This window comes from Leuresthes tenuis, unplaced genomic scaffold, assembly GCF_036924035.1.
Source record: "Leuresthes tenuis unplaced genomic scaffold, fLeuTen1.0.hap1 SCAF_3, whole genome shotgun sequence".
Classification (NCBI taxonomy): domain Eukaryota; kingdom Metazoa; phylum Chordata; class Actinopteri; order Atheriniformes; family Atherinopsidae; genus Leuresthes; species Leuresthes tenuis.
This window is the reverse complement of record NW_027325357.1, coordinates 18,929,100-18,953,240: the sequence shown is the minus strand read 5'-3', so window position 1 is coordinate 18,953,240 and position 24,141 is coordinate 18,929,100. Positions and strand designations below refer to the sequence as shown.

At 39.8% G+C, this 24,141-nt stretch overlaps 1 protein-coding gene across 5 annotated transcripts in view; it reads left to right on the top strand.

The window, feature by feature from the left end:
* The window catches only part of LOC140303537 (inositol 1,4,5-trisphosphate-gated calcium channel ITPR1), a 73,049-nt gene extending 49,931 nt beyond the window's left edge, over window positions 1-23,118 (top strand). For 2 of the 5 annotated variants that reach the window (XM_072382324.1, XM_072382323.1), the window contains 18 exons: window positions 3,266-3,449; window positions 3,585-3,838; window positions 4,655-4,855; window positions 4,952-5,062; window positions 5,262-5,357; window positions 5,470-5,613; window positions 5,793-5,900; window positions 6,045-6,237; window positions 7,592-7,714; window positions 10,969-11,144; window positions 12,660-12,824; window positions 13,338-13,527; window positions 13,643-13,747; window positions 16,194-16,333; window positions 17,134-17,299; window positions 20,025-20,185; window positions 20,929-21,090; window positions 21,714-23,118. In XM_072382324.1, the coding sequence (XP_072238425.1) occupies window positions 3,266-3,449; window positions 3,585-3,838; window positions 4,655-4,855; window positions 4,952-5,062; window positions 5,262-5,357; window positions 5,470-5,613; window positions 5,793-5,900; window positions 6,045-6,237; window positions 7,592-7,714; window positions 10,969-11,144; window positions 12,660-12,824; window positions 13,338-13,527; window positions 13,643-13,747; window positions 16,194-16,333; window positions 17,134-17,299; window positions 20,025-20,185; window positions 20,929-21,090; window positions 21,714-21,800 (2,766 nt within the window). In that variant the 3' untranslated portion in view covers window positions 21,801-23,118. Of the gene's footprint in view, window positions 1-3,265; window positions 3,450-3,584; window positions 3,839-4,654; window positions 4,856-4,951; window positions 5,063-5,261; window positions 5,358-5,469; window positions 5,614-5,792; window positions 5,901-6,044; window positions 6,238-7,591; window positions 7,724-10,968; window positions 11,145-12,659; window positions 12,825-13,337; window positions 13,528-13,642; window positions 13,748-16,193; window positions 16,334-17,133; window positions 17,300-20,024; window positions 20,186-20,928; window positions 21,091-21,713 lie in introns of all 5 variants that reach the window. The other 3 variants (XM_072382322.1, XM_072382321.1, XM_072382320.1) reach the window with 2 other exon arrangements.
* The last annotated feature ends 1,023 nt before the right edge of the window (window positions 23,119-24,141 follow it).

Genomic DNA, 24,141 nt, shown 5'->3' with positions numbered 1-24,141 from the left:
CTCTGCCTGATAGATTCACCTCCAGCCACTGTGAATCGAACTAGCTTGCCTCTTCTGCAGTGAAGAATAATGTCTTTAATAAAGATGAAATGCCCCTGCTGACACGGTGCTGGTCCTGACACAGGTTAACCAAATTGAGATGACGTTCACAAAGTGTCACAGAAAATACTTTGCTGCAGAGCTTGTGTGATCTGTGGGTGTGTCCTCTCAGAATTGGCAGAGACAGCTGACCTAGTTTTGTGAGTGTAAAAGTCAGTGGGCGTATAAGCGTATGCGCTGTCCAGCCTGTGTGTGCCTCTACTGTACAAGTGGTTGTGTGTCTGTGCCAGTTATGTAATGGTAAAGAGTGAGAGAGTGCGCTTCTGTGTTTTCTCTGGTCTGATCAATGCATGTTATGCTGGCCCTGTGCCCCATGTCTCACCCTTTGTACCCTGCCTCCTCACAGCTCCTGTACTGCGCCCACCCCCTTCCCCTCCCTCCCTCCCACCAGCCCCATGCTTTAGCTGATGGAGGATAGAGTTATATGAGCAAAGACAGACAGGTATGTCCATTACTGTCCCCCCCCCCACCTTACCCTTCCCTACTCAGGCATGCTATGAGTTGTGAGCTGAGAGTGGGTTGCCAGTGGTGCAGCTAATCCCATCACTGCACTCTCTACTTTATCATCAAGTTGTTTATTGAATTGATGGCCTCGCTTGGCAGTTCCCGACTCCTCTTGCTGCTATCTCCTTGTCCCTGGGTTTTGGCAGAGTGTGTACGTGCAGGAGGTCTGCTGCTCAGTGGTTGAGGCTGGGGGGGAGGGCACAAGGCTCTGGAATCTGTTTTGGGGAATAAGCGCACAGTTATGTCATTGTTTCTCTGGAAGCACCTTGACTGCACAACTGTTTGCTCTGTTTCGTGTTGTGCAAATTGACACGTACTCAAACTCTCTTGTGTTGTTTTTCTTTTTCTTTTTCTTTTTGTTATTGTTATTTTGAATTAAAAGACAAAAAAGTGGTTTTACCATTAAATTTGAATGCTTGTGAACTTGTTAGCACGAAACTATGCGGACGAAGGCCGCGGAGGAGGACAAACAAGGCTTGTTTTGTTCCTTTTACTGAATATCCTTGTGACTATCATTTATTTGTTTTCTCTAGTAGCCCAGTTTTACATCTAACCTGGAAAGACAGATGGTTATATAACAAACTTTGAGGACTGGCCTAGATACTAACGTACACCATTCTCTCCCTCCCTGTTTCTTGCTCTCCTTCTGTTTCTTTCTTTCTCAGTCATTAGTTTTCTGCTATCCTCCTTCCACCCGTATTCCTTCGTTGGTGTCTCTTACCTCCATCTCCATTCCTCTATCTATATAAGTAGGCCAGGTTTCGCCCTCTCATGTCGAAATTTTCACCCTGTTATTGTGACATGGCTGCTTTGGCTGGTGAAAGCCTTTCCATAGGCTGTACCAGTAACAGCTCTTACATAATCAAAACAACAGCCCTGTGGGCTGGGACATGGTGTATACATTACGCCTGGCAGACTTGAAAATGCTCTAATTCTGCATGACCCCATTTTGCACCCATGACTGCAGTGTTTAAACCCTCATATCTCTGTGAATCCAGATTGTGCTTAACTGAGGTTATATAATGTTTTTATGAAGGTCTTTACAAGACTGATGTTCTCATATCACTGAGAGGATTTGCTTTTTCAAACCCTTTGTACACTGTATATCTCATAAGGACTGGTGGTATTTTTTGATTACTGATAACTCTGTTGTCTCTTGTTTTATCTCAAAAATAAATAAAGATACTAAAATGAAATTCCATTACAACTTCCCAGTAGTCCAGAGTATATCATCTTTAATGTCCAAGTAAAACACGAACAAATCTGAGTTTGTCACAACACAGAAAATTGTATCCAACACTGAACCAGACATGAATAGTTCAGATGCCAATTATATGTGAAAATATATCTAAAAATCCTAACAAAACAAGCACTAATCTCTGCTCTGACTTGTTGGGGCCCCCCAGCATGTCTGCTGAGGATGCTGATTTTCAGATCTCAGACAAGCTCCAGTGAACCACACTAACAGGGGAGACCGAGTGGAGATCATTCTAACCCAAGCAAATTACTTGATTTTAAAAACAATAATTTACACTGCAGATATTAAGTATGTTTGTCTCCTTCCCGCTATGGCTTTACCAGTGTTCTTAACTTAAACTGTGTGGGTGAGTTATTGGCAGGATGAGCAGAGATGAAGCAGGAAAAGGAGTGAGTCAATCCAGCTATTCTGAACTGTGGCAGCAGCACATCCATTAATCCCAGCTATCTTTGGTAAAAGTTTATAAAACTACTTGATGAAAAATGTGGAGGATGTTGGCAGTGATCCTCATCTATATATAAATCTGGCTCTGCGGCGTCCTCCTGCTCCTGTAATTTAAGTTCTCCGAGTAGTTATGCGACTCTCAAAACTTCATTCCACAGTGTTGGAACTTAACAAAATGAATTCACAATGTGTCACTCACTGTGCACATACAGTCCTGCTGTACCTGCCATAAGAGGTGGTTAACTTGGCCCGTCAATCCAACAAGTAAAAATCTGATTCTTTTTGCTGGTTGTACTGTAGCTCCTCCAACATCTGCAGTGCCTCATTTTAATTTCACTCCTCACAAAATTAATCCAATTTTTCCTTTGTCTCTGCAAATTCTTGCCTCTAGGGAAGATGCGTTTCTGTGGACAAATAACTAGCTGTTTGTCAGATACACAACCAATCAGACTTGAAGTAAAATCATTAATCAGTCTTTAATTTGCTGGTTTTTGCCAACCATAGATGTTATTTACACTGGGAACGCTGGGGTTGTCTCATCCCCAACTTATTTGAATGGCCAGTTTGTTCCTATCACCTGAAGAAATGCAAAAAAAAAATTGCTTTCAAGAAGAAAGTAGAAATAAGAAGAAAGCCCTGATATGAGTTAGTGTGCCAAGACTTTGTAAAACATTAAAAAAAAAACAAGTAGTTTATCTACTGGCAAAATAATTTTATTAGCATAGCATGCTAAGCTGATATTGATATTCGACATGACTGACTGATATACACGCTTCGCAGTAGATGTAATGATGGCATTAGTTGATTGATATGGTGTGGAAATTTGATCAGATTGCATCACAGATTTCTACATCCCAGTGTTACAGCTTCATGATGACAATAACTCACATTTCTGTCAAGGCTTTTACCAGGCAATACACTCATTAATACAGTTTTGCCGTTGTTGTTCCATGTGTCCAGCGTTCATTCTTTTGCCGTCTGACTGACGACAAGAACTCAGAAAAATTCTTTCGGGTCTTTTATGACCGTATGAAGTCGGCCCAGCTTGAGATCAAAGCTACTGTGACGGTAAATACAAGTGACCTGGGAAACAGGAAAAGAGACGAAGACAGCCAGGACAAAGATGTACCTGTTCGCAAAAAAGGTCAGAGGTCATCTGTTATGATCAAATGCATGAACGGATGTTGGGTTGTTCGTGCGTAAGCTACAGATTAAACATTTGTCTCCAAAATTCGGAGTAGAAAGATTGTGTCTTTGTCTTTTGCTCCTGTCAATGTAGCAAAAGACTCAGCAGTGATTATGACAGAGGATGTGAAAGAGCAACTATTAGAGGCCTCTTCTGCCACCAAGAAAGCCTTCAACTCTTATCGACGGGAAGCTGACCCAGAGGACCACTATCCCTCAGCAGATGGCCAGCCTAGCACAGGCGACAAGAACCAGGATGATGGAGAGATGAGCTTTGTGATTGTTATCATGCAGCCCATCCTTCGCTTCCTCCAGCTTCTTTGTGAGAATCACAACCGTGATCTACAGGTAGGAGACCACTGCATCAAATGCCAGTTTTATGGATATCATTCAGAGGGGATCACAATTCACTAGAGCTTTGAGTTTTCTGATCAGTAGAGGTGGATTTCCGTAACAGCTCAAATGTAGGTAAAGTCAAGAGAACAGACTCTCATGCTTTTATTATTATTACATATCCCTTAGTTTTATTCAGTCTTGTTTTCCTCTGCAATTTTAAAGGGCAGATTTCTGTTATTAAACTATTCAGTCTCAATCTGCTCCAGAATGAAAGCAAATGGATAATGTTATTGCATAACAAGCGTAATGAAAACCTCTGAGTGGTACCTGCGAATATTTCAGTGGAACATGAAAATAAGTGCTCAGTTTCCTTGATGCATTTACTTCAGCGGTAATTCATAGTGATAAACGAATGTAACTAAGAATACGATTAAGTGAGGGACAAAGTTTTTTCTGCTGGTGGAAATAAATGTAGAAGTAAAATGCCTCGTAATTAGTTTAGGCTATTCCTTAAGGAGCAGAATACACAAAAACATAAGACTAAATGTAGAAATGTTTCAATTGTGTTCTGTATAAAGGTTTTATGGTGAGTTGTCTCATATATTTTTTTCTTTTTACAAAAGAGTTTGTATTTTGTATCTGAACTTACTCGACTGGATTGTAGTTTAAAAAAAAAAGAAAGATTTCCAGTTCAGCAGCATGCAAACATTTCTTTTAGTGTTTTGTTCTTGAAACATAGTTAATAGTGTCAGATTACTCCTGCACAGGCATGTATGTCACTGCATCCCTTCCCGCTTTTACAACCTTTTTCCTTTTTTCCCCACCCAGAATTTCCTTCGTTGTCAAAACAAAAAGAACAATTACAACCTTGTGTGTGAGACCCTGCAGTTTTTAGACTGTATCTGTGGCAGCACCACAGGAGGTCTTGGTCTGCTGGGATTGTACATCAATGAGAAGAACGTTGCTCTCATCAACCAAACTCTGGAGAGTCTAACGGAGTACTGCCAAGGCCCCTGTCATGAAAACCAGGTAATAACCAAAGCAATCCCACTACAAGGAAGTTTTCAGACTTCACTAAGACATTATATGTCTGTTTACATACATTCTCTTCCCTGATTCCCCCAGAATTGTATTGCCACCCATGAGTCCAACGGTATTGATATTATTATTGCCCTGATTCTTAACGACATCAACCCACTTGGGAAGAAACGGATGGATCTAGTGTTAGAGCTCAAGGTGAGTTTTGCTGGTGAAAGTAAAGACTCTAACTTTACTGAAGCCGTGTGTTTGGTTCTGAAGTCAAAATGCTGATTGCTCTGGGCTGGCTTTTATGCCTGCGTGCCAACTAGACAAATGATGCATTTTGCTATAAAGTACCAAAGTTTCTGTCTGTTTTACTTCTTTCCTCACCTACTTTCTCTCTTTTCCGCTTCAGAACAATGCATCCAAGCTGCTGCTCGCCATCATGGAGAGCCGACATGACAGTGAGAATGCTGAGAGGATCCTGTACAATATGAAGCCCAAAGAGCTGGTGAGGAATTGATCTTGAGCATTTAGTGAACCTAGGAACTTTTGAAGATTTGCTTCTCTACTATTGACAAATGAAAAAAAAAAAAAATCTAAATGTGTTTGTGTCGTTGCAGGTGGAAGTGATAAAGAAGGCCTATCTTCAGGGAGAGGTAGAGTTTGAAGACACAAGGGAGGAGGATGATAATGGTGACGAAGAGGAACATGATGCTGCTTCACCCCGAAATGTTGGACACAATATCTATATTTTAGCTCACCAGGTCTAATATTTATTTCTATAACTCAGTTGAGATTTCCAAGAAATTCTACACTACATGTGACACTGTATTACATAATTATGAAATAACTCTTTGTTCTGTGTGTACTCAAAACATGCTCATTATTCACGTGCTGTTTTTGTGACAAGCTCACACTTGTTGGCTGTGTCTCCTTCATACAGTTGGCACGTCATAATAAAGAGCTTTCCATGATGTTGAAGCCAGGGGGGGGCAGCGGAGAGGGAGATGAGGCCTTGGAGTTCTATGCCAAGCACACTGCTCAGATAGAGGTCATAAAGCACAGCACTTGTCACAGAATATTAAACAAAAAAAATGACACATTCACTGTATGATTGCTGAGAAATTGTCACACATTTGGCCATGTGGGCCAACACAGAGGCCCACATGAGGTGACGGTGAGTCTCTCTGTTTAGATTGTACGTCAGGATCGCACCATGGAGGAGATAGTATTCCCTGTCCCCAACATCTGTGAGTTCTTGACCTCAGAGTCAAAGCTGCGAGTGTACTACACCACCGAAAGAGACGAGCAGGGCAGCAAGATCAACGACTTCTTCCTCCGAGCAGAGGACCTCTTTAATGAGATGAACTGGCAGAAGAAGCTCAGAGGTAGGGTGAAGACTTACCATGTGCATGTTTAGATACAATAATGCAGCATTTGTTTTGCTACGGTTGACAGAAAGAGCAAGAAAGTGCAACAAAGATGCCTGACTGGAATCAAACTGAGTCTTTGTGTGTTATGTTGTACTGTAGGTGTGTTGACTATCAGGACACGCACTGGAAAGGAAAGAGGAGCTTAAATCCTCACCACAATCTAACTACCTTCATCAGTTAGAATTCTCTTTTTGTTGCAATTGACCAATACGGATTAATAATACTTTACACAACCTCAAAGACTAATTTCCAGAAACACGACACAATTGGATGGCTGCATATTACTGTGTGGAATTTGTATGTTTCCCATCCTCCAGTTCATAGACATGCAGGTTACATCAAATAAAAACTCCAACATACTCAGGCGTTTAAAGGTCTTATTGTGTCCCAGTGTCAGATTACTGAGGGTTCCTAGGTTCCCATGCTGAGATGTCAGCCTGGGCAGGGCGAGTGTGGAAAAGGGATGGAAGGCTGTGCATCAGCCCAATGACAGCAAGGCCAACTCCGTGCTTAAGTTATATGTGCGTGTTTCCGCTGTCTAAAAGCAGACAGGGGCTTTCCACATTCTTCGAACCATGAAACATTTGTACAGTAACCTTATGAATCACAAGTGAGCGTGCAGGCACCCACACTCAGTCACACTTCTAATCCACATAGAAGACTTCATACCCACACAAAGCATTATTTGTCTCTCACCTAGAAGTGGGGATGGACAGAGAAAAGTCCCTTCATCTTCATCTGTTTCTGTCTTCCTATATAACCTGAGTTTGCAAACTAGTCTCTGAAACTCAAATGGTAGGTTGGAAGCAAAGGTCAGAGACATGTCTGTAGAGTTCTCACCTTCATCTTGACCTTTTAGAAGTTTATTTCGGATAGTGTCATTAAACACACAAAGGAAGTTGTTTAATTTCTTGTTTGCTGTTTTGTTTTTCTATTCAACCTTCTAAATGTCTTCCCACGAAACACTTTTTAGCGATTAAAGCTCAGTTACCTTAGCTCAGCTTGTTAACGTATTCATAATCTGACTTTCAAGTTAGAGTAGTGTTTCGTTTATTAAGCTTTAGTTACGCAGAACAGTCAAACATTCACAGGAAACAGCTTCTTAAACAGTTTATGATGATTCACTGCTTTTCTTTGATTCATTTAGTTTGAACAAAATATCTTGACCTTTTGGATCATTTACAAAAAAAACAAGCAATCTACCATCCTGTCTGTTAGCTCTTTAGTCTTTAATAAACATTAGCTAACAATGAAGGCTCAACTGACTGACTGAAATGATTGTTGGTTTCCACTCTCCTCTCCTCTCCAGCCCAGCCGGTGCTTTACTGGTGCTCCAGAAACATGTCAGTGTGGAGCAACGTCTCTTTTAAACTGGCTTTGCTGATGAATCTGCTGGTCTGCTTCTTCTACCCTCTGGAGGGGGTGTATGGAGGTCAGTCACGTGAGTTGACACTTCAGTTCAGAAGCATTCAAAAGTGGCACTGGATCCAGCTTACATCCTGTGGCTCGTAGCAGTTCAATTGTATTTCCACTTGTTAAATAAATTCTAAGTGAAGAATTGTTTTACACTTTTGATTGTGAAGTAGAAATTGAATCCGTGCTTGAAGAAGGCTGTATGTCAGATGCATAGCATCTGGGGGGCGGGTGATCTTGTTGATGTTGTGTTGTTGCTTTTTCTGGCAAGGATATTTGATCTTGCAATCTGATTTCTTTGGAAACCATCAGATTCAGGAAAAAAAGCCTTGCACTGAGCAAAGCAAAACAGGAAGAACAAGGGCTTGCTGGCATGTTTTTCTACCACTTCAAAGCTTATATTGCATTTTCATACTTGTGCTGACACGCCATGGGTTGAATGACATGAATGCATTAAATCACAGCAGCAGCAAAGTCCAACTTTACAACCAGAAAGTGCAATTTTAGAAGCAAGTCGAGACGCTGCTCTTTTGCATTTTCATCACACTCTGGTGTAAGAAACTACTGTGCTGCCACCCTCAGAGGCAGACTCAAAAAGCTGACTCTCTATCCATCTGCTGGGAGTCGGCATTGACCTACTGATCTGCTTTTGGCACAGTGTTCTGATCTACTGACTTCTAATCACTTGATCAGGATTAGGAGCAGGATTTGAGAAGCCTGTTATCTCCATTCATATTAGCTCATATTTGCCCTCCAGTGTTAAGGAGACCACAATAAACACTGCAGTGCTGTTTATTTTGCATGTAAACAGACCGTACACTGACCTAAGGAACATAAGGCTATCTAGGTCACGTACAAGGTGATTCAAAAAGTCACCAGTCACGTTTTTTCTTTAAAAAAGGGGAAGTACTCAGTCTATCTCAGGGATGTGGCTCTACTTTGTCATGTCTTATACATCTTGTACTTACTGGACCTGCATGTGGAGAAAGTCAAAAGATGGACTTGGCAGAAATCTATTATATGTGCAAATAACGGTGTTCGCAAAATTATAGAAAATTATTATAAAACTGTATAAAACTGTCTCAAAGGGTCATTTGAAAGAAAAAATTATTGAACCACCATTCTTGGACAATGTTCATTGAGTTGTTTTTAGAAAAGAAAATCACATATATATGAAACCAAAACTACGTTTTATCCATACTTTTTGTAAAAAATCACTGTGTAATTTGTATTTTTAGAAGAAACTCTAAATATGAACATGAGTCTGCAGTTAAAAAGAAGTGCCTGCAGAGCTTATTTAGCTTTTGCACCTGGCTGATTGACAGGAAACGTGGCCACAACAAGAGAACTGTCAGTGGAAATAATTAGAAACAAGAGGGTAATTCAACATGGACCGTGGCAAAATATGCTTCAAAATATTGTTCACAGTCAGCTTTGTCTAAAACTTGGAGCTGGTACAAACAAAATGGGAGGGTTTTAAAAGAAAAGCCCACAGGTCGACCAAGGAAGACATCAAAGTGCCAGGGCAGAAAACTCAAATTATTTCGCCTTGAAAATAGAATATGTACCACAAAAGAGATGGAAAACAAATGGACAGAAACTGGAGTCTCAGTGTTTGAGACCGAACTGTAAGAAATCTGCTGAAGGAAATGGGATTTACATCCAAAATAAGTATTATGTAAATTACAGCAGAGGAGGTGCAACAAAGTTTGGGTCTATCTTTTTTTCTTTCTTTACAAAAATGCCATTATTCACAACTATTTAATTGATTGATTGTAAGTGATAAAGTTTTATAAAGAGTGTTCAGATATGAAATCACAGATAGTTTTGCCAAGGGTTATATATCGGTGTATGTAAAGCTTCAAGAAAACTTTAGAAAATGACACAATTAAGCTATAGACCAAAGCAAATTTTATATTATACTTTACGATTGCGCATTGCTTTATAGATTTTGATAGATTAGAAAAAGAAAAAAAATCAAAGCTAACAGCTCATGTTGTCGGTATAATTCATATACACTCACTCTCTCTCACACACACACCCACACACACAAAAAAAACATTACACATCATGAATAAGGTCTGACTTTACCTCCTCTCTTCTCTGGAACTTGGTCTGTCTGCAAGACATCATCTCGTGAGACTTCAGCATACCTTCGACCTGCCTAAACAGGCACTGTCATGGCTTTTGACCTCTGCCTTTTCTCTCACACACACACACACACGCACACCCCCACACACACACTGGGCTCTCCCCTCCCTCTTTTGCTTGCGGCTTTAGAATAAAGGTTATAAGAGCAGGAGATTTAGGTCAGTGTGTTCTGCCTCCATGCATGACTGGCTACCTTTTCATGAATAACTTTAGTTGGCAAAACGCACTCATATTGCAAGCTCCCACTGTGCATGTTGGCAGCTTTGTCTATAGCTGATTTGCTAGATGTTTGCACACAATCATCTGCCCACACATTACACTGAAGTATAAGGTAGGTAAAGAGTTTGTGAGTGTGCGTAAGCACCCCTCTTTCAGTCTACGACCTCACAGGAGCTGCGTGCTGCTCCCCACTCATTCCTCATGAATCTTTCAGCTGAGGTATTTTTAGAGGCTGTTATGTAAGTGGCACCTGTCATGTGATCTCCACAGGGTTTGGAAAAGAGAGAGAACAAGAGGCAGGGAAGGAGACAAAGGGAGGCAAGTAGGCAAATAAAGGAGGCTTCCTTAACTGCAGCGTTTTTTTGTTTTTAATGGATTTCTCTTTTTCTTTTTACTTTGTAGTTCTGCCACATTTTCCTTGTTCTCTCTTTTTTCATGGCTGATCTATGACCAGTGCTAATAGTATATACACACATACACGTCATTCCCTTGTTTTTAAGAGAGGTATAACTTACATTGGCAGCAGGTTGGGTATGGCCTGGCTTTTAATGTTGTCCAACCTGGTAAACGATTTTAGCAGGAGTGAGTTGTTGCCACATGAAACTTGACTAGGACACTAATCCCAGATTTACCTCAGGATCAAGGGAAGCATCAGGTTGGCTCCAACTCAAGCTTAGTTTGCACAGAGACACACATGCTCACACCAGAAGTGTGTCATACACTTTTGACTGTTATGTAAGTTTCTCTCTTTCAGTCCAAAGTCTCCATAATCAGCAAGATGTTATAGAAAGCTTGTTAAAAATCTGATCATCTGCAAATTATACTATGCAGCTTTTGTCAATTTCACTCTTCCTCCATTTCCTCCCTCATAGCTTGCCTCCACATTGCATTTGTTTTCTACAGGAATACTGGATCCCCATCTGTCTGCACTGCTGTGGATGGGAGTCTTTGCAACGCTGGTTATTGTTGTCATCATGCCCCAACCACTGGGCATCCACGCCCTGGTCACTGTCACAATTTTTCGTCTCATCTTCTCTGTGGGCCTGGAGCCCACACTCTTCCTTCTGGGTGCTTTCAATGTGAGTGATCCAGGGTCAGTTTATTTGAATCACACGCAGTGGTATTTACTCATACAGCCAATTTAGTTTTTTTAATCGGGCAGCTTTTGATATATGTATGTCTGGATTATTTGTGTTTTTAATTGGAATCTGGTTCTCTGATTGGATAAATAAATGATTGAGATCATTAGTGTACATGTATGTCTGTGTATAGACAAGAAGATGTTCTAAGCCCACATATACCTGATGAAGATCAGACAGGCCGAAACATAAATAAACAGTCAGCAGTGAACAAGACTGTTTGCAGACTGTTTCATTGTATATTTTATTGTGTGTCTGAAATTTGTGTTGCCATCCCTGTATGATGAAAGGAAGAGGGACTTTTGAAGTGCGTACCAAATTAGCTACCTGACTGAAAATCGTAGAACCTGTGCAAAAGGTCAAAACTATCTATATGGTTGGATTCTAGCTGAGGGCTGAATTTATTTTAACTGGGTAAACCATTTGAATATTTCCTCTGTGAAAATGTCTGTGGTTTAGTAGTAATTTGTATACACTTTCAAGTGCTGAGAAACCTCCACTCCACCAGTTCCACTTCTCCTTTCAGCCCTCGCTCTCAAGCCCACTTGGCAGGCCGGTGCCCTGCCTGGCAGTGGTGTTGCCCCTGTAGTAGTAGTTTTCTCTGGCAGGGCTTGGTTGTACTAAGTGGTGTGAAATACTTCATTGGACGCTAGAAAGAACGATACCACCACTTTACCTACCAGAGATTTTGCTCTTAAACGCGCACGGTCACACCACACACACTCTACGAAGATATGATCGCATCTCCCTTTACTCGCTTTGTTTACAAGTTCAGACAAAAGCAGGTTATTGAGAGAAATCAGGTTAGGACAAGAAATCGGAGAACATGTTACCATGGGCTTCAGTAGCCTGGTTACTGTAGAATCTAGTTAAAAAGCAGCTAATCACATTTCTCAGTCACATTTTTTAATCAGCTTCTGTCTTGCAAATCTGGGGATTCCTTAAATAGATCACATTGCAACTGTAAAATGAACTAACTATATTTAAATGTGAGTTTCACTCTTTGTACTTTTTCACTGTTTGGGATAAAAGCACCATGCTGATGACCTTTCCTTTCATCCCTCCCCACTGCTGTCACAGTGATACTTTCCCTGTCTGAAACCTTTATCAGCTACATAAACCCAGAAAGAATATCAGGTAAACACACTGTATATATGACAGAGAGGCAGGCATCTGCTCTAGATGTGTTAACCGGGTTTTTGCTAATCCCTTTGTTACCCTGATTCAGGAAACCAAGTTTGCTTATTTGGAAGATATTAAGTTACAGGTTATTCACATGAGTATAAGCACATCAGTGTGCCCTTATCAAGTTTAAATACAAGTGCCACCAACACTTTTTGTGTCTACTTTAGAGCCCACAGCAAATTCCATTGTTAATCTTGCGATTGTTAGAATGATTAATGATTTATTGTCCTGCGTTTTGATTATTAATTAGAGCTGGTCTTCATCTTCCAGGTTTGTAATAAAATCATCTTCCTGATAAGTTTTGTTGGAAACCGAGGAACCTTCACACGAGGCTATAAAGCCATGGTGATGGACTTTGAGTTCCTCTATCACCTGATCTACCTCATTTTCTGCTGTCTGGGGGTGTTTGGCCACGTCTTTTTCTACAGTTTGTTGGTAAGAGAAACACACAAATGGTATTTGATGCAAAAAATACAAGCTATGAATTTCTTCTATTCATATACGGTACAACTTATAAGAAAGCAGAACATTTTGAGAGAAAACCTGTTAAATCCTCCCTTTGAATGTAATCTAGGCCTTTCATGTGGGCACATTCAAGGCTAATGTCTTCCTAAGAAGTCTGACGCTGGTTTATTTGGTGGTCAAAGGAAGTTGTAGTTGTTGAGTTATTGAGCTGTTACAGTTAATGCTGTGTATTTATACCTCAGGTCTGCTTTTTTTTACTTTTCAGAAAATTTGAAAATGCTTTGGATACACGTGTCTAAACTGCTCTAATGCAGATACAGTACACAAAGCATGAATTCCAGTTTGTGTCAGACAATAAATGGATAAATAAATGAGTAAATGAATAATTGGGAATTCAATACTAGAGAAGACAAAGCAATATCATGTAAAAAAAAAAAACTCTAAACCAACATACCCTTTGTAACATGTGCTTTGTCTCTGTAGCTGTTTGACCTGGTATACCGAGAAGAGACCTTGCTGAATGTAATCAAGAGTGTGACCCGTAATGGACGCTCCATCGTGCTGACGGCTGTGCTCGCTCTCATATTGGTCTACCTGTTCTCTATTGTTGGCTACATCTTTTTCAAAGATGACTTCATCTTGGAGGTGGACCGTATTCCCAACACAACCCAGAGTGAGGACAGACTGCCATCTATTCTCAATTTTCTAAATTGACGTAAACGTAACAGGTCTTGCAACAAACAAAAAACAACCAGAAAAGTTATGCACTGGCCTTTATCACTTTCTAGAGAGTGGAACCAGTCTGGCTGGGGAGTTTCTGTCAGCAGGAATGTGTCAAGGAGGTACTGGTGAGAACTGCAGCACAGATGCTCTACAGGAAGGTAAAATAGCACGTGGGTATTTCTAGATGTTCAATGTTATCCTAAATTAATCCTGATTTAGTTTTGTTACAACAAGCTCATTTAATATTGTAGTATAAGGTTAGAAATGGACTGTAGGAAGGCACAGACTCAAGCACTGCCTGAAGTGACCAAAGAATAAAAGAGCAGACTTTTAGCAGACTAATAGAAATGTGCAAACTAGTAGGTTAAGGTTGAAGTTTGATTTTACATTTCTTGTGTTACAACAGTAATAATTAATCATCTTGTGCAAAAAGGGGCAGTAACTTACAAAAAGAAAAAGTAATATAAGGCAGATTGCAGAGAAGTTGAAATCATCCAGTCAATCATTGGATAACTGACTTCTCAAATCACAGTAATTAAAAGCAACATTTTGCAATATTTTGGCCCAAAAAGCACACTGTTTTCTTTGTGTTCTGCATTCTACCACCAAATCTACCTCAAATGCATGTGACTAAGTTAAGTGTCACATGGCTACCATTTGACCCAAGTGACTCACATGCAACCTCATTGACCCCGCATGTGACATCGATTTATGGTTATGTCCCAAAAAACGGTTAAATTCCAGGGAACTTCCCATCAGTTAAACTGTTTGGTGCCATCAAGTCTTAAATGGCTAAAACAGTTGTTTAACCCCCAATAAGTATTAGTTTAGATTAAAGCTAACAGACATTACTTACAAATTGACCCATTTTACATATTTATCATATTTTTGTCTACTGAGAAGATAGGAAGCTTTATTCCTATAATCTTCAGCCCATTTATAAAGATTTTCTTAGGATCTTTGAAGAGATTAGTGTTGCAAAGACACAATATGTTCCCCTTAGCAGTTAGTTGTGTCATAGGTGTTAAAATTATGCCAGTCCTACTTCTAACTGTTATAAAATTACCCTTTAAACTCTACTAAACACTACCCCTTTACTTCTCACATTCCAACAAACAAAAGTGCTTCTACTTTGTCTTTCTTAGTCATTCTATGAAACAAAACATGTAAACAAAACAGATATTGAGTTATGCAACTGGGTCAAGGATGTCTGATTTAAAAAAAAAATATGCAGATAATAACTTACAATCAAAGGAAATTATTTAAAACAAAGTTATTACGCAACTCTGAAAATGAATATCATGAGAACAATATCAATACATCTTGTGTAATCCATAAGTGAAGATGCTGCCTTATGCTCCCTGAGCATTTCTGGCATTGTCCTCTTGGAATATGCCTGCACTATTGATGGAAGAAACATAGTCATTCTCTATATTCAGGTTTGAGTTCATAATGTTGCTGAACCTCAACCCGACCAACTGATCATAATGTAGCCCCCACTTGTTTGTACAGTTGGGACAAGGCATGACTGGTGCAGCCGTTCAGCAGCCGCTCCTCTTACTCTGATGTAACAAACACTCTGGAACAGGATAAATCTGAACTCATAAGACTACATAATTAATTAGCATTGCTCCACAGTCTAAACTTTATGCTTCCTAGCAAATTGAAGCCTTTTTTTGTTTGTTTTTTTAGAACTAGCTTCACTCGTGAGTGGTTCTTAGCTGTTCATCCCTAATGCCTTGGATTCTGTTAGGACTGTGACTGTAAAACTGCTCACTATTAACATTGGCCTGAGTTCTACTGTTTTTTTTAATCCTCAGTTTGACCTCACCAAATCAATCATTCAGGGTTTTTTCTTATGACCTCATTTACTCCTCAAAGATGAAGGTTCACTGCTATTCTTATAGGTTTTAGCAATGCGTTGGATTGCTGGTAACCAAATCTGTTTAATCAATCTCTTTGGTTGTTTTGACTGAATCAGATCAATAATTATAGCCATCTGAAACAGGGTAACATATTTTCCACAACCACAGGGTCATCTTCTCTTGGTGGATTAAGGACAAAGAAACAGCTAATTGTACCAGTTAGGGTCAGAAATATAAGAATCACCTCAGTATTTTTTATTTTTTTTATTGCCAGGCAGTTTAAATAATTCTGAAAAGTAATTATATAGTGTATTTATATTGCTCCTAACAAATTCTGATATCGCGAACAAGATTTGAGGCAGCCTTTTTTTTATTTATTTAAAATAAATGTGACCGCTTCGACTAAATTAGTGCTTTAAGCAACTATTTTTGCTTGTGTTGGAGTACATCAATAGTATATCATAACTCTCTTTTGATTTATCATGATTTTTACATGTAAATTTATTTATGTACAATGATTTATTAGGATACTGTGGATTTGATTAACATTTCAGGCCACAGTCTGTTTTTTTTTTTTGTAAAGAAAGGCAAGATGCTCCTCAAATTCCTGTTTGTGTGGTTATTCCAGTTCTGTAAAATATAACTGTAAGCAGGGATGCGACTGTAATGTAATAACTGTGCTTTTATAGTGTCTTGTTAAATTATTTATTAAGTTTGAAAGTCAAATTAGTTGTCTTTTCCGCTACCTCAGATTCGGGGAGTGACAGTGAGGAGGACAGCGACATGGAACGGACGTGCGACTCTTTACTCATGTGTATTGTTACTGTGCTGAGTCACGGCTTGAGGAGTGGAGGTGGTGTGGGGGACGTGCTCCGTAAGCCTTCTAAGGAGGTACATGGCAACATGATTAGACTCCTGACTATGTGTGTGTTTGGATAGAGAGGGTTTATGACCCGCAGCTGCAGAGCAAGTCATGTGAGTTCGTTATGAGCTCATAGTGCACTGAACTTCTTGTAATTTCAAAAGCTTGGAGGTTTTGCAATGTTTCCTTACAGCTGCACTGCCTCTGCCTTGTGTGAGAATTAAACCTTAAAATAGATTTCTACTGAATTCAGGCTCAACCACAAGTGATGTCAAAAGAGGATGTGAATTTCTGCCTTACTTATTCACAAACACATTGCAGCTTATTTCTTGTTGCCTACTCAGTTTCCTGAAGAAGTGTAGCTGCCTGTAATAATGACATGGATGGCACTTTGGCTCACTACATATAGTATAACTTTGTGACTGCATTAGGCTGGGGCTGATAGCCACTATAGGGTAGCTGAATGCCATCTGGGGCAAGCTCATCCCATTACTATAAAGGTTACTTAGTCAAAATGTGAAATGGGTCAATAAATCTTATCAGTGTATCCAGATATATTCACACAGGCTGCATCGTGTTGACCGACTTTCTGTCGTCTCTGTTACTTTAACATCTGGCTGGTATCACCTGTGGCCTTATTTCCATTTAAATCAATGAGGGCCAATGTTAACCTCATTTTAAACTCAAAACATTATCCTTTTTTAAATAGGACAATCTTCCACTTCATTTTCTAGGCCTTAAACAAAAACACTCTTAAAAACACTCTTCTGTCAAAATAAAGTGAATGTGTATTCGTATTGTACAACTCTATTGTCTTTATTTTACCCAGGAGCCGCTGTTTGCAGCCAGAGTGATTTATGACCTGCTGTTCTTCTTCATGGTCATCATCATCGTCCTCAACCTAATCTTTGGTGTAATCATCGACACCTTTGCTGATCTGAGGAGTGAAAAGCAGAAGAAAGAAGAAGTACTAAAGACTACTTGTTTCATTTGCGGTGAGACTGCCCAGCTCATCTCATGTGTTAAAGAGCCCTATAATGCTTATTTACAGTTAAAAAATGTGTGTCTGCTTTACACTGCAGCAGAAACCTTTTTCACCTTTTGTAAGAAAGGCTTTTCTTTGTTTCCTGCCTCTTTAAGGGTCCACTTTACATTGTCTCTACACATAGCCTCGCAAACACAGGTTTACCTGTTGGCACCTTTTGCTGCCACTGGAGCAATTACAAAAATATGAGGAACAATCTGAAATGTAGCCTACTCTTGCTTGTGTTGATGCTTTTGTTGAGCTTTTAGCTTTGTCCCGCCATGGAAAAGACAGAAGTTACAGTGGACAAAGTGCTGCTTAGTGGTGGAGTGATTGTTATTGTTTTTCTCTCTTCTTCCTCTTTGTGAAGAGCTCTGTTGTGATCGCCCCTTGTCTAATATGAGCTAACTTTCAACCATCCATTATTCAACCAATGCATTGAATCATTGATGAGGACAATGTGCCGCTAGCTTTTTTGGAAGATTCCTTGCAAGCCTGTCTGCACTGCTCTCACCTCACACCGAGTGATAGATTAAAGGTATTCAACCGACCCCAGCCTCTTCCAATCAGAGCCTCTTCCACTCTGCTCTGATTGGTTCAGAAGTATGGAGTGCAAGGCTGGCTCTTTGTTTGGGTCATGCAAGCACCTGAACAGGCAATATGCAAATGTGTTACACTGGAGAGGACACCTTTTATTACCAACCCAATGGGCGCTTCGGGTTTTATATTGTATAAAGGGGGCAAAAAAACAAAGAGAAAAGAAAATAAAGTGTATGAAATATAAAATCATGAGAAACATTGTAGTGACACAATAGCAATCATAAGGGCACCATGGCTGCCTGTTTAGGCATTCCTCTCTTGCTGACAGTGCGTCATTAGAACTCCTCCCCCATCGATCTGAACTCATTCCTTTAATTCCCAAATTCCCCTCCAAGAAGATTAGATTTTCTGGTGTATTTGTGGTTTCTGGAAAGTACTTCTATAAAGGTGTATGTAGTTTGTTGCAGTTCCCCTCGTCTCTTCCTCCCCCCTTTTCACTTTGCTGCTGTTCCAAAGAAGGCTGACTCATGCGGGCTTCCTGCCACTGCTCTGCTCGCCTCCATAATTCATGTCTGTCTCACACACATTTTCACCTACTCACTTGCCCTCTTACTCACACACTCACATGCACACACCTAGTTTTCTTACCATATGTTTTGTGCAACTCCACAGTTTGTCCAAACTGTGTTCCCCTTTGAGTAGCGTCATCTGCACGGCCCTATATGCCCAAATTATACTGATGTATCTGAAGAAGTGCATGCTTTACAGACTGCGTATCTAAACCCGAATGAATGTGAGCCCGACAGTACATGCTGTATGCGAGCATGTTTGTAAGCATGCGTATGTTGGGTCAGGCAGCGAGGACAAGTGGTAAGCATATAGAATGAGAACAGTTATATGTCAACCCGTTGGCCATCAGCTCTGACTCACTCATGTTAAATAAGGCCAGGCCACAGGGGGAGCTGCTGTCTCTATGGTTTCCACAAGGACCACAACAGAACAGGCAATGTAGAGATTAGGACCCGATCACCACAGGAATTAAGTGGCCTGACGTCCTCTGCCTTGGTTTCATAAGGCATTGACTTGTCCCTTAATGTCTCTTGTCTCACGGGGGCCAAATATTGATTTATGTCATGAACTTCCTGCAGCTGAAATTATTTTTGTGCTTCGTGTTTTTTTTTTGTTTTTTTTTTAACTTTCCCTTTTTTTAGGAGATGACATATTGCTTTAACAGTATGCATTGCTGTTCTCAGTGGTAAAGTTGATTTTTGAAATGGAGTAATTGTATTCTTAACGATAGAGATACAAAGAATGAAAACTTGATGACTGATGCGGAACAGGAAATATGTGAACCAGATCGTCTTCAGTCCCATTTACAGGGTGATATTCTGTTGTGATTCAAAAGAATCATCTCTGTCCTATCCTCTGTTACTTATCTACATCACCATTTGACACAGTACCTGTCCAGTTGTTACTTTGTCACACGTCTAACAAGGCTATCAAGTATCACATGTTGATCTATCATTTGACCAATTAGAGCAAATTGGGCCCCTTGGGATGGGGACTCTAATCAAAATAGGGATTGAAATGGAGAGTTTAAAAAAAAAGATGACATGGCTGCAACAATAAAGGGTCTGGGAGAAATTTTACGTTTAAGATCATAAATCTTTAAATGAGGCTCGTGTGAATTAATAATTTATTCTTTAAACCTTTAAAATCACTTGTCTGGAGCAGTGCTCTTCTTTTTAAATCTACAACAAACTCAGATTTAGTTTATATTTAGTATCTCGATTTTTATTTGATTTTTTTCAAACAATCTCTTGACCATACCTTTTTTTTTCTATTTTCTATTTTACACACAAAAAAGATGTGCTGTTTTGTATCTTTGAAGTTCAGGCTCCTTATCTAAGAGTGTTTAAGAAATACTTGATTGGTTGTTCTTTTGTGTTCATTTGTTATTTGTTGCTAATATTGTCTCGCCCTCTTGCCTATTTTTTAATTGGTTTGCAGAACTGCTTTACATTACACGTCAAAAAAAAAAGTTTTCGGCACTTCAATGCTGCTATTTTAACCTGATTAGTTCCAATTAACAAGTAACAACAAACGCCGGTTGTAACTTCATATGATAAACACTGAGTGTTATTACCCTGTTGCAGGTCTGGAGCGTGACAAGTTTGACAATAAGACCGTGACTTTTGAAGAGCACATCAAAGAGGAGCACAATATGTGGCACTACTTGTTCTTCATTGTGCTGGTAAAAGTTAAAGATTCCACAGAGTACACGGGTCCTGAGAGCTACGTGGCTGAGATGATCAAGGTAAACAAAAAGCTTGGAAAACCCCTTTAAAAATGCACCTACTATATCCCCTTAGCTCATAGTGAAAGAAAGTTTGTTGTGAAAGGGTTGAATTTACCGTGAGTCCACACTGTTTTTGGGAGAAGTTTGCAGGCTTCATGAAATCACAGACGCGTTAGTCGCTTCAAAGCTTTACTTTGAAACTTTGGTGTTCTTTTGGCTTTTGATGTATGCTCAGCTCTGAAAGAAAAAGCATTTCTGTTTGTGTCACCTTTTTTTGTGGCTATGATTCCAGCATTTTTCATCAGTTTATGCTACTTGTAAACATGTGTCATCTGGTCACACGTGCAGAACTGCTCTAATTTACTCCTCGTTTCTAATCATTACTGAAAAACATGCCGGTTATACTCATTCAAAAATGCAAACCAACTAGTGCAGACAAAGAGGAAGTCAGTGAAACAAAAAGTAAACGACCCACGGTCTAACCATAAAACTGATCAAAGCTTGATAAGGACTCATTGATGATTTTCTTTCCTTACGGCCCTTACATTACAGGCTCTTTCATTCTTCATTATTAGCCTCGCTACAGTCATACCATGTAAACAGAACTGTAGAACTGTTCCTCTGAACAACAGCAAGAATACCTGAAAGCCCAATAGTAGCAAGGTTCATTTGAAGTTGTCTTTGATTTTTGTTTTAACATACCACTGGCATCATTAACTCCTAGTATCTATTTCAAAGATGATGTGCTTGATTAACCACAGGAGCACAACCTGGACTGGTTTCCTCGGATGCGTGCCATTTCACTGGTAAGCAGTGATGCAGAGGGGGAGCAGAATGAAATTAGGAACCTGCAGGAGAAGCTGGAGTCAACCATGAGACTGGTGGCCAACCTGTCTGGACAGCTGACTGAGCTCAAGGAGCAGGTATTTGTGGTATCAAGTGACAGATTTGCCCATGTTGTAGAACACCACCCATGATTTATTTTTCTTTTAGCTTTCGTTCTGTTCTGTGGCTGCTATTAGGATTGTTACATTAGAGGGAGATAGTACATGTCAAAGCACTCAAAACAGTGTTTCTGGAAACCCAATCAATTATGGCATCTTAACCAAACCAAACAGTAAGCATAAGACTGACGCTAATGTCTCCAAGGTGAAATTAACTGAAAGAAAACACATGACATCTCACACTGGATTCAAACCTGTGTCAACCAGACGATCTGTTGATTTATTCCACCACCGCCTGCCCAACCTCTTAATGCAGACTAGTTGACATTATGTGTATAATGTCATAACATTATGCACATTTACAAGGGCCCATGAACATGTAGCTTAAGATCATTGCCAGTGCTCTGGAACAGTGGCTCCACAGAGTACCTCTAACCTTTAAAGTAAGGTCATTATTCATCACAGAGCTCTGTAACATGCAATTTTCTCACTCGTGGGATAATAAAGGTTATTCTATTCTGCTCTATTCTATTCTATAAAACCAGTTTGCAGAAGTGATTTAACTGTCCCCTTTGTACTGTTTTGTTTGTCTCCCTGTGCAGATGACAGAGCAGAGGAAGCAGAAACAACGAATCGGACTTCTGGGTCATCCACCGCACTTGAACATCAATCCTCAGCAGCCTGCCTGAGGAACCTTAAGGCCACCTCCACCAGTGCCTGAGCACCTCAGACAGAGTACCACATGTCAGACAGGAAAGGGCCAAAATATGTCCATCTCACGTATGTATTCAGGTCAGTGTCTGACTGTGTTCTTCACCAGACACTCCCGGAGTACGATTCTTTTGCAGGCATGTTTGCATCTGTATAAAGTGAAAGTCAAAACGCTGTGTTGTGTGGGTGTGCCTGTGAGGGTAGAGGGTGCACAAAGTGCCTCGGGACCTGAGAAGCCAGTCCTGTAAGTCTAAGAAATGAACCCACTGACTTCAGCTTAACTACCCTGACAGCCTTCGGCATTTGACTCCTCTGACAGCATGCCAAAGTTCAGCCATTGTTTCTGAGGGAGTTTTCCTGTCAGGTGTCCTTGTGTTGAGGTTCTCAGTGTTGCACCACCAAACTCAGGTGACATGTTGATTTCAAGGTTTGCTTTAGCCCTACAACACATGATTTCATAGTTTGTTTTCATCTGACAGCAATAGGAATGCTTTATAATATGCAATGTCAAAATAAGAATGAACTATTTTGGGATTTTATTTGCTTTTTATATCCAAATTTGTTTATCCTATATTTGAAATATAAAGACAGCAACTGTAAACAATCCTGGAGAGTTCACTCTAGTTTTCCACTGGTTGTTAATCTTGTTATAAAACCTACTATATACAGTGTTTTTGTTTTTTGTTTTTTCATCTTTGTTATCACTTTCAGAATTCCTTGTAATCTCAGACATGACGTCCTCCTTGTTCTAGGACAGTTTGGATAAAAATGAACGACAGATTTGAAGTTACGTTGAAGCTTTTTGTAAAGATGAACAACTTTCCACAACTAGTTTTTGAATAATGAAAACTACGAACTTACTGGAGAGTAAAAGCAAATCATGCGATTGCTTCACTGTGAAGCCAGATCCATGTTGTGCTTATTTAATGGGGCTATATGGAGTCGCCTTAGAAACAAATGTCCAAACTTTGAGGATATTGGGAGCAACGTTATGCTGACTTTATTATTCCACTTATCTTTGCACTGAGTCATATAATCTTTCTTTCATTCATTTAGTCCAAAGCACTGATATTTTCTGTAGCACACAAACAATTTTTTATTTTTTTTGTTCACTTTGTAAAACGTCACCAGGAGAATGACTGCCCGAGTGTTTGAGTACATGTGTAAAAAAGAACTAACAGATGTCACTTAGCGTGCTGCTTGACCAAACTAAACTTTTCTACTAATTGATGGTTTGTGTCTGAATTGTACATTCCATTCTTGGAGTCTATTTAAATAAAGAAGTGTGTAAAATAATCTCTTGTTGAAAACAGTATCTGTGTGAGCCAAGAAGTCAAGAGGAGGACCAGAACAAATATCACGCTAAAGAAACTGAAGCTTTGGTATTTCCCCAAGTGACTGCCATGCAGTTTATTTTTGATACTTCAAAGTATATCATAACATTTTAACTGGCCATATGATGACCATTTGAGTGGCACCACTCTTCTAACTTGCATACGACGAGGACTTAGAAGGCCTCAAGCGAAGTCGAAGTTATGGATTGCCAGCAGATTCGTTCTTTTTTTGTGTCCCTCTACAAATGTGACGGTGAGGAAGTGCACGTCTCGTGTTGAATGAGGAAATAAGCTCATTCAGTTCTCTCACATTTTTCGCTTTCTTGTTTGATATTTTTGGACTTGGTCACAGCACGAAGGGACAATGCGTGCAATTTCAAAGTTTTTGAAGTCACACAACTCTCACTCAAATATCCTGCCGTTTGCCACACTGCTTATTTTTCACACAAGAGAACATCATATTTGCACACTTAAAGATTCATCCCCGCCATAAATGTTAACAGCTTACAGGGAATTATGCAAAGCTGAAGAATTTTTTGAGGAACAGCCACTTTCTGTCTCTTGTTGATAACAATAAAGTGCAAAAGGGTGCTTTCCCCCAATAATTTAGAAGAATTTTACAACTGCACTGATGTCATGAGTTTTTTATGATCCAGTTCAGTGTTTAATTGTGTTACATGTGCCTATTTTGTCTCTGAGGGGCTTTCCGACACTGTTGTGATTATTTAATTATAGCTGAATTGCTTTGACCTGTCCAGAGCAAGGGTCACTTTGTAATTACTGAGCCTTGCCGCCTCTCATTTCTATTTTAGTCTCCGCACTCTGGGAGTTTTTACGTATTAGTCAAAGGCTCTGATGTGGTTATATACTGTAGGATGTGAGCTTTTGAAAGTCTTGCCCTGCAAAAAAAAACAACTCTCTTTTTACTGTGAAACTACTTTTACTGAAGCAGTGACGACTCTGATCAGGACTGTCTTGAGATGTT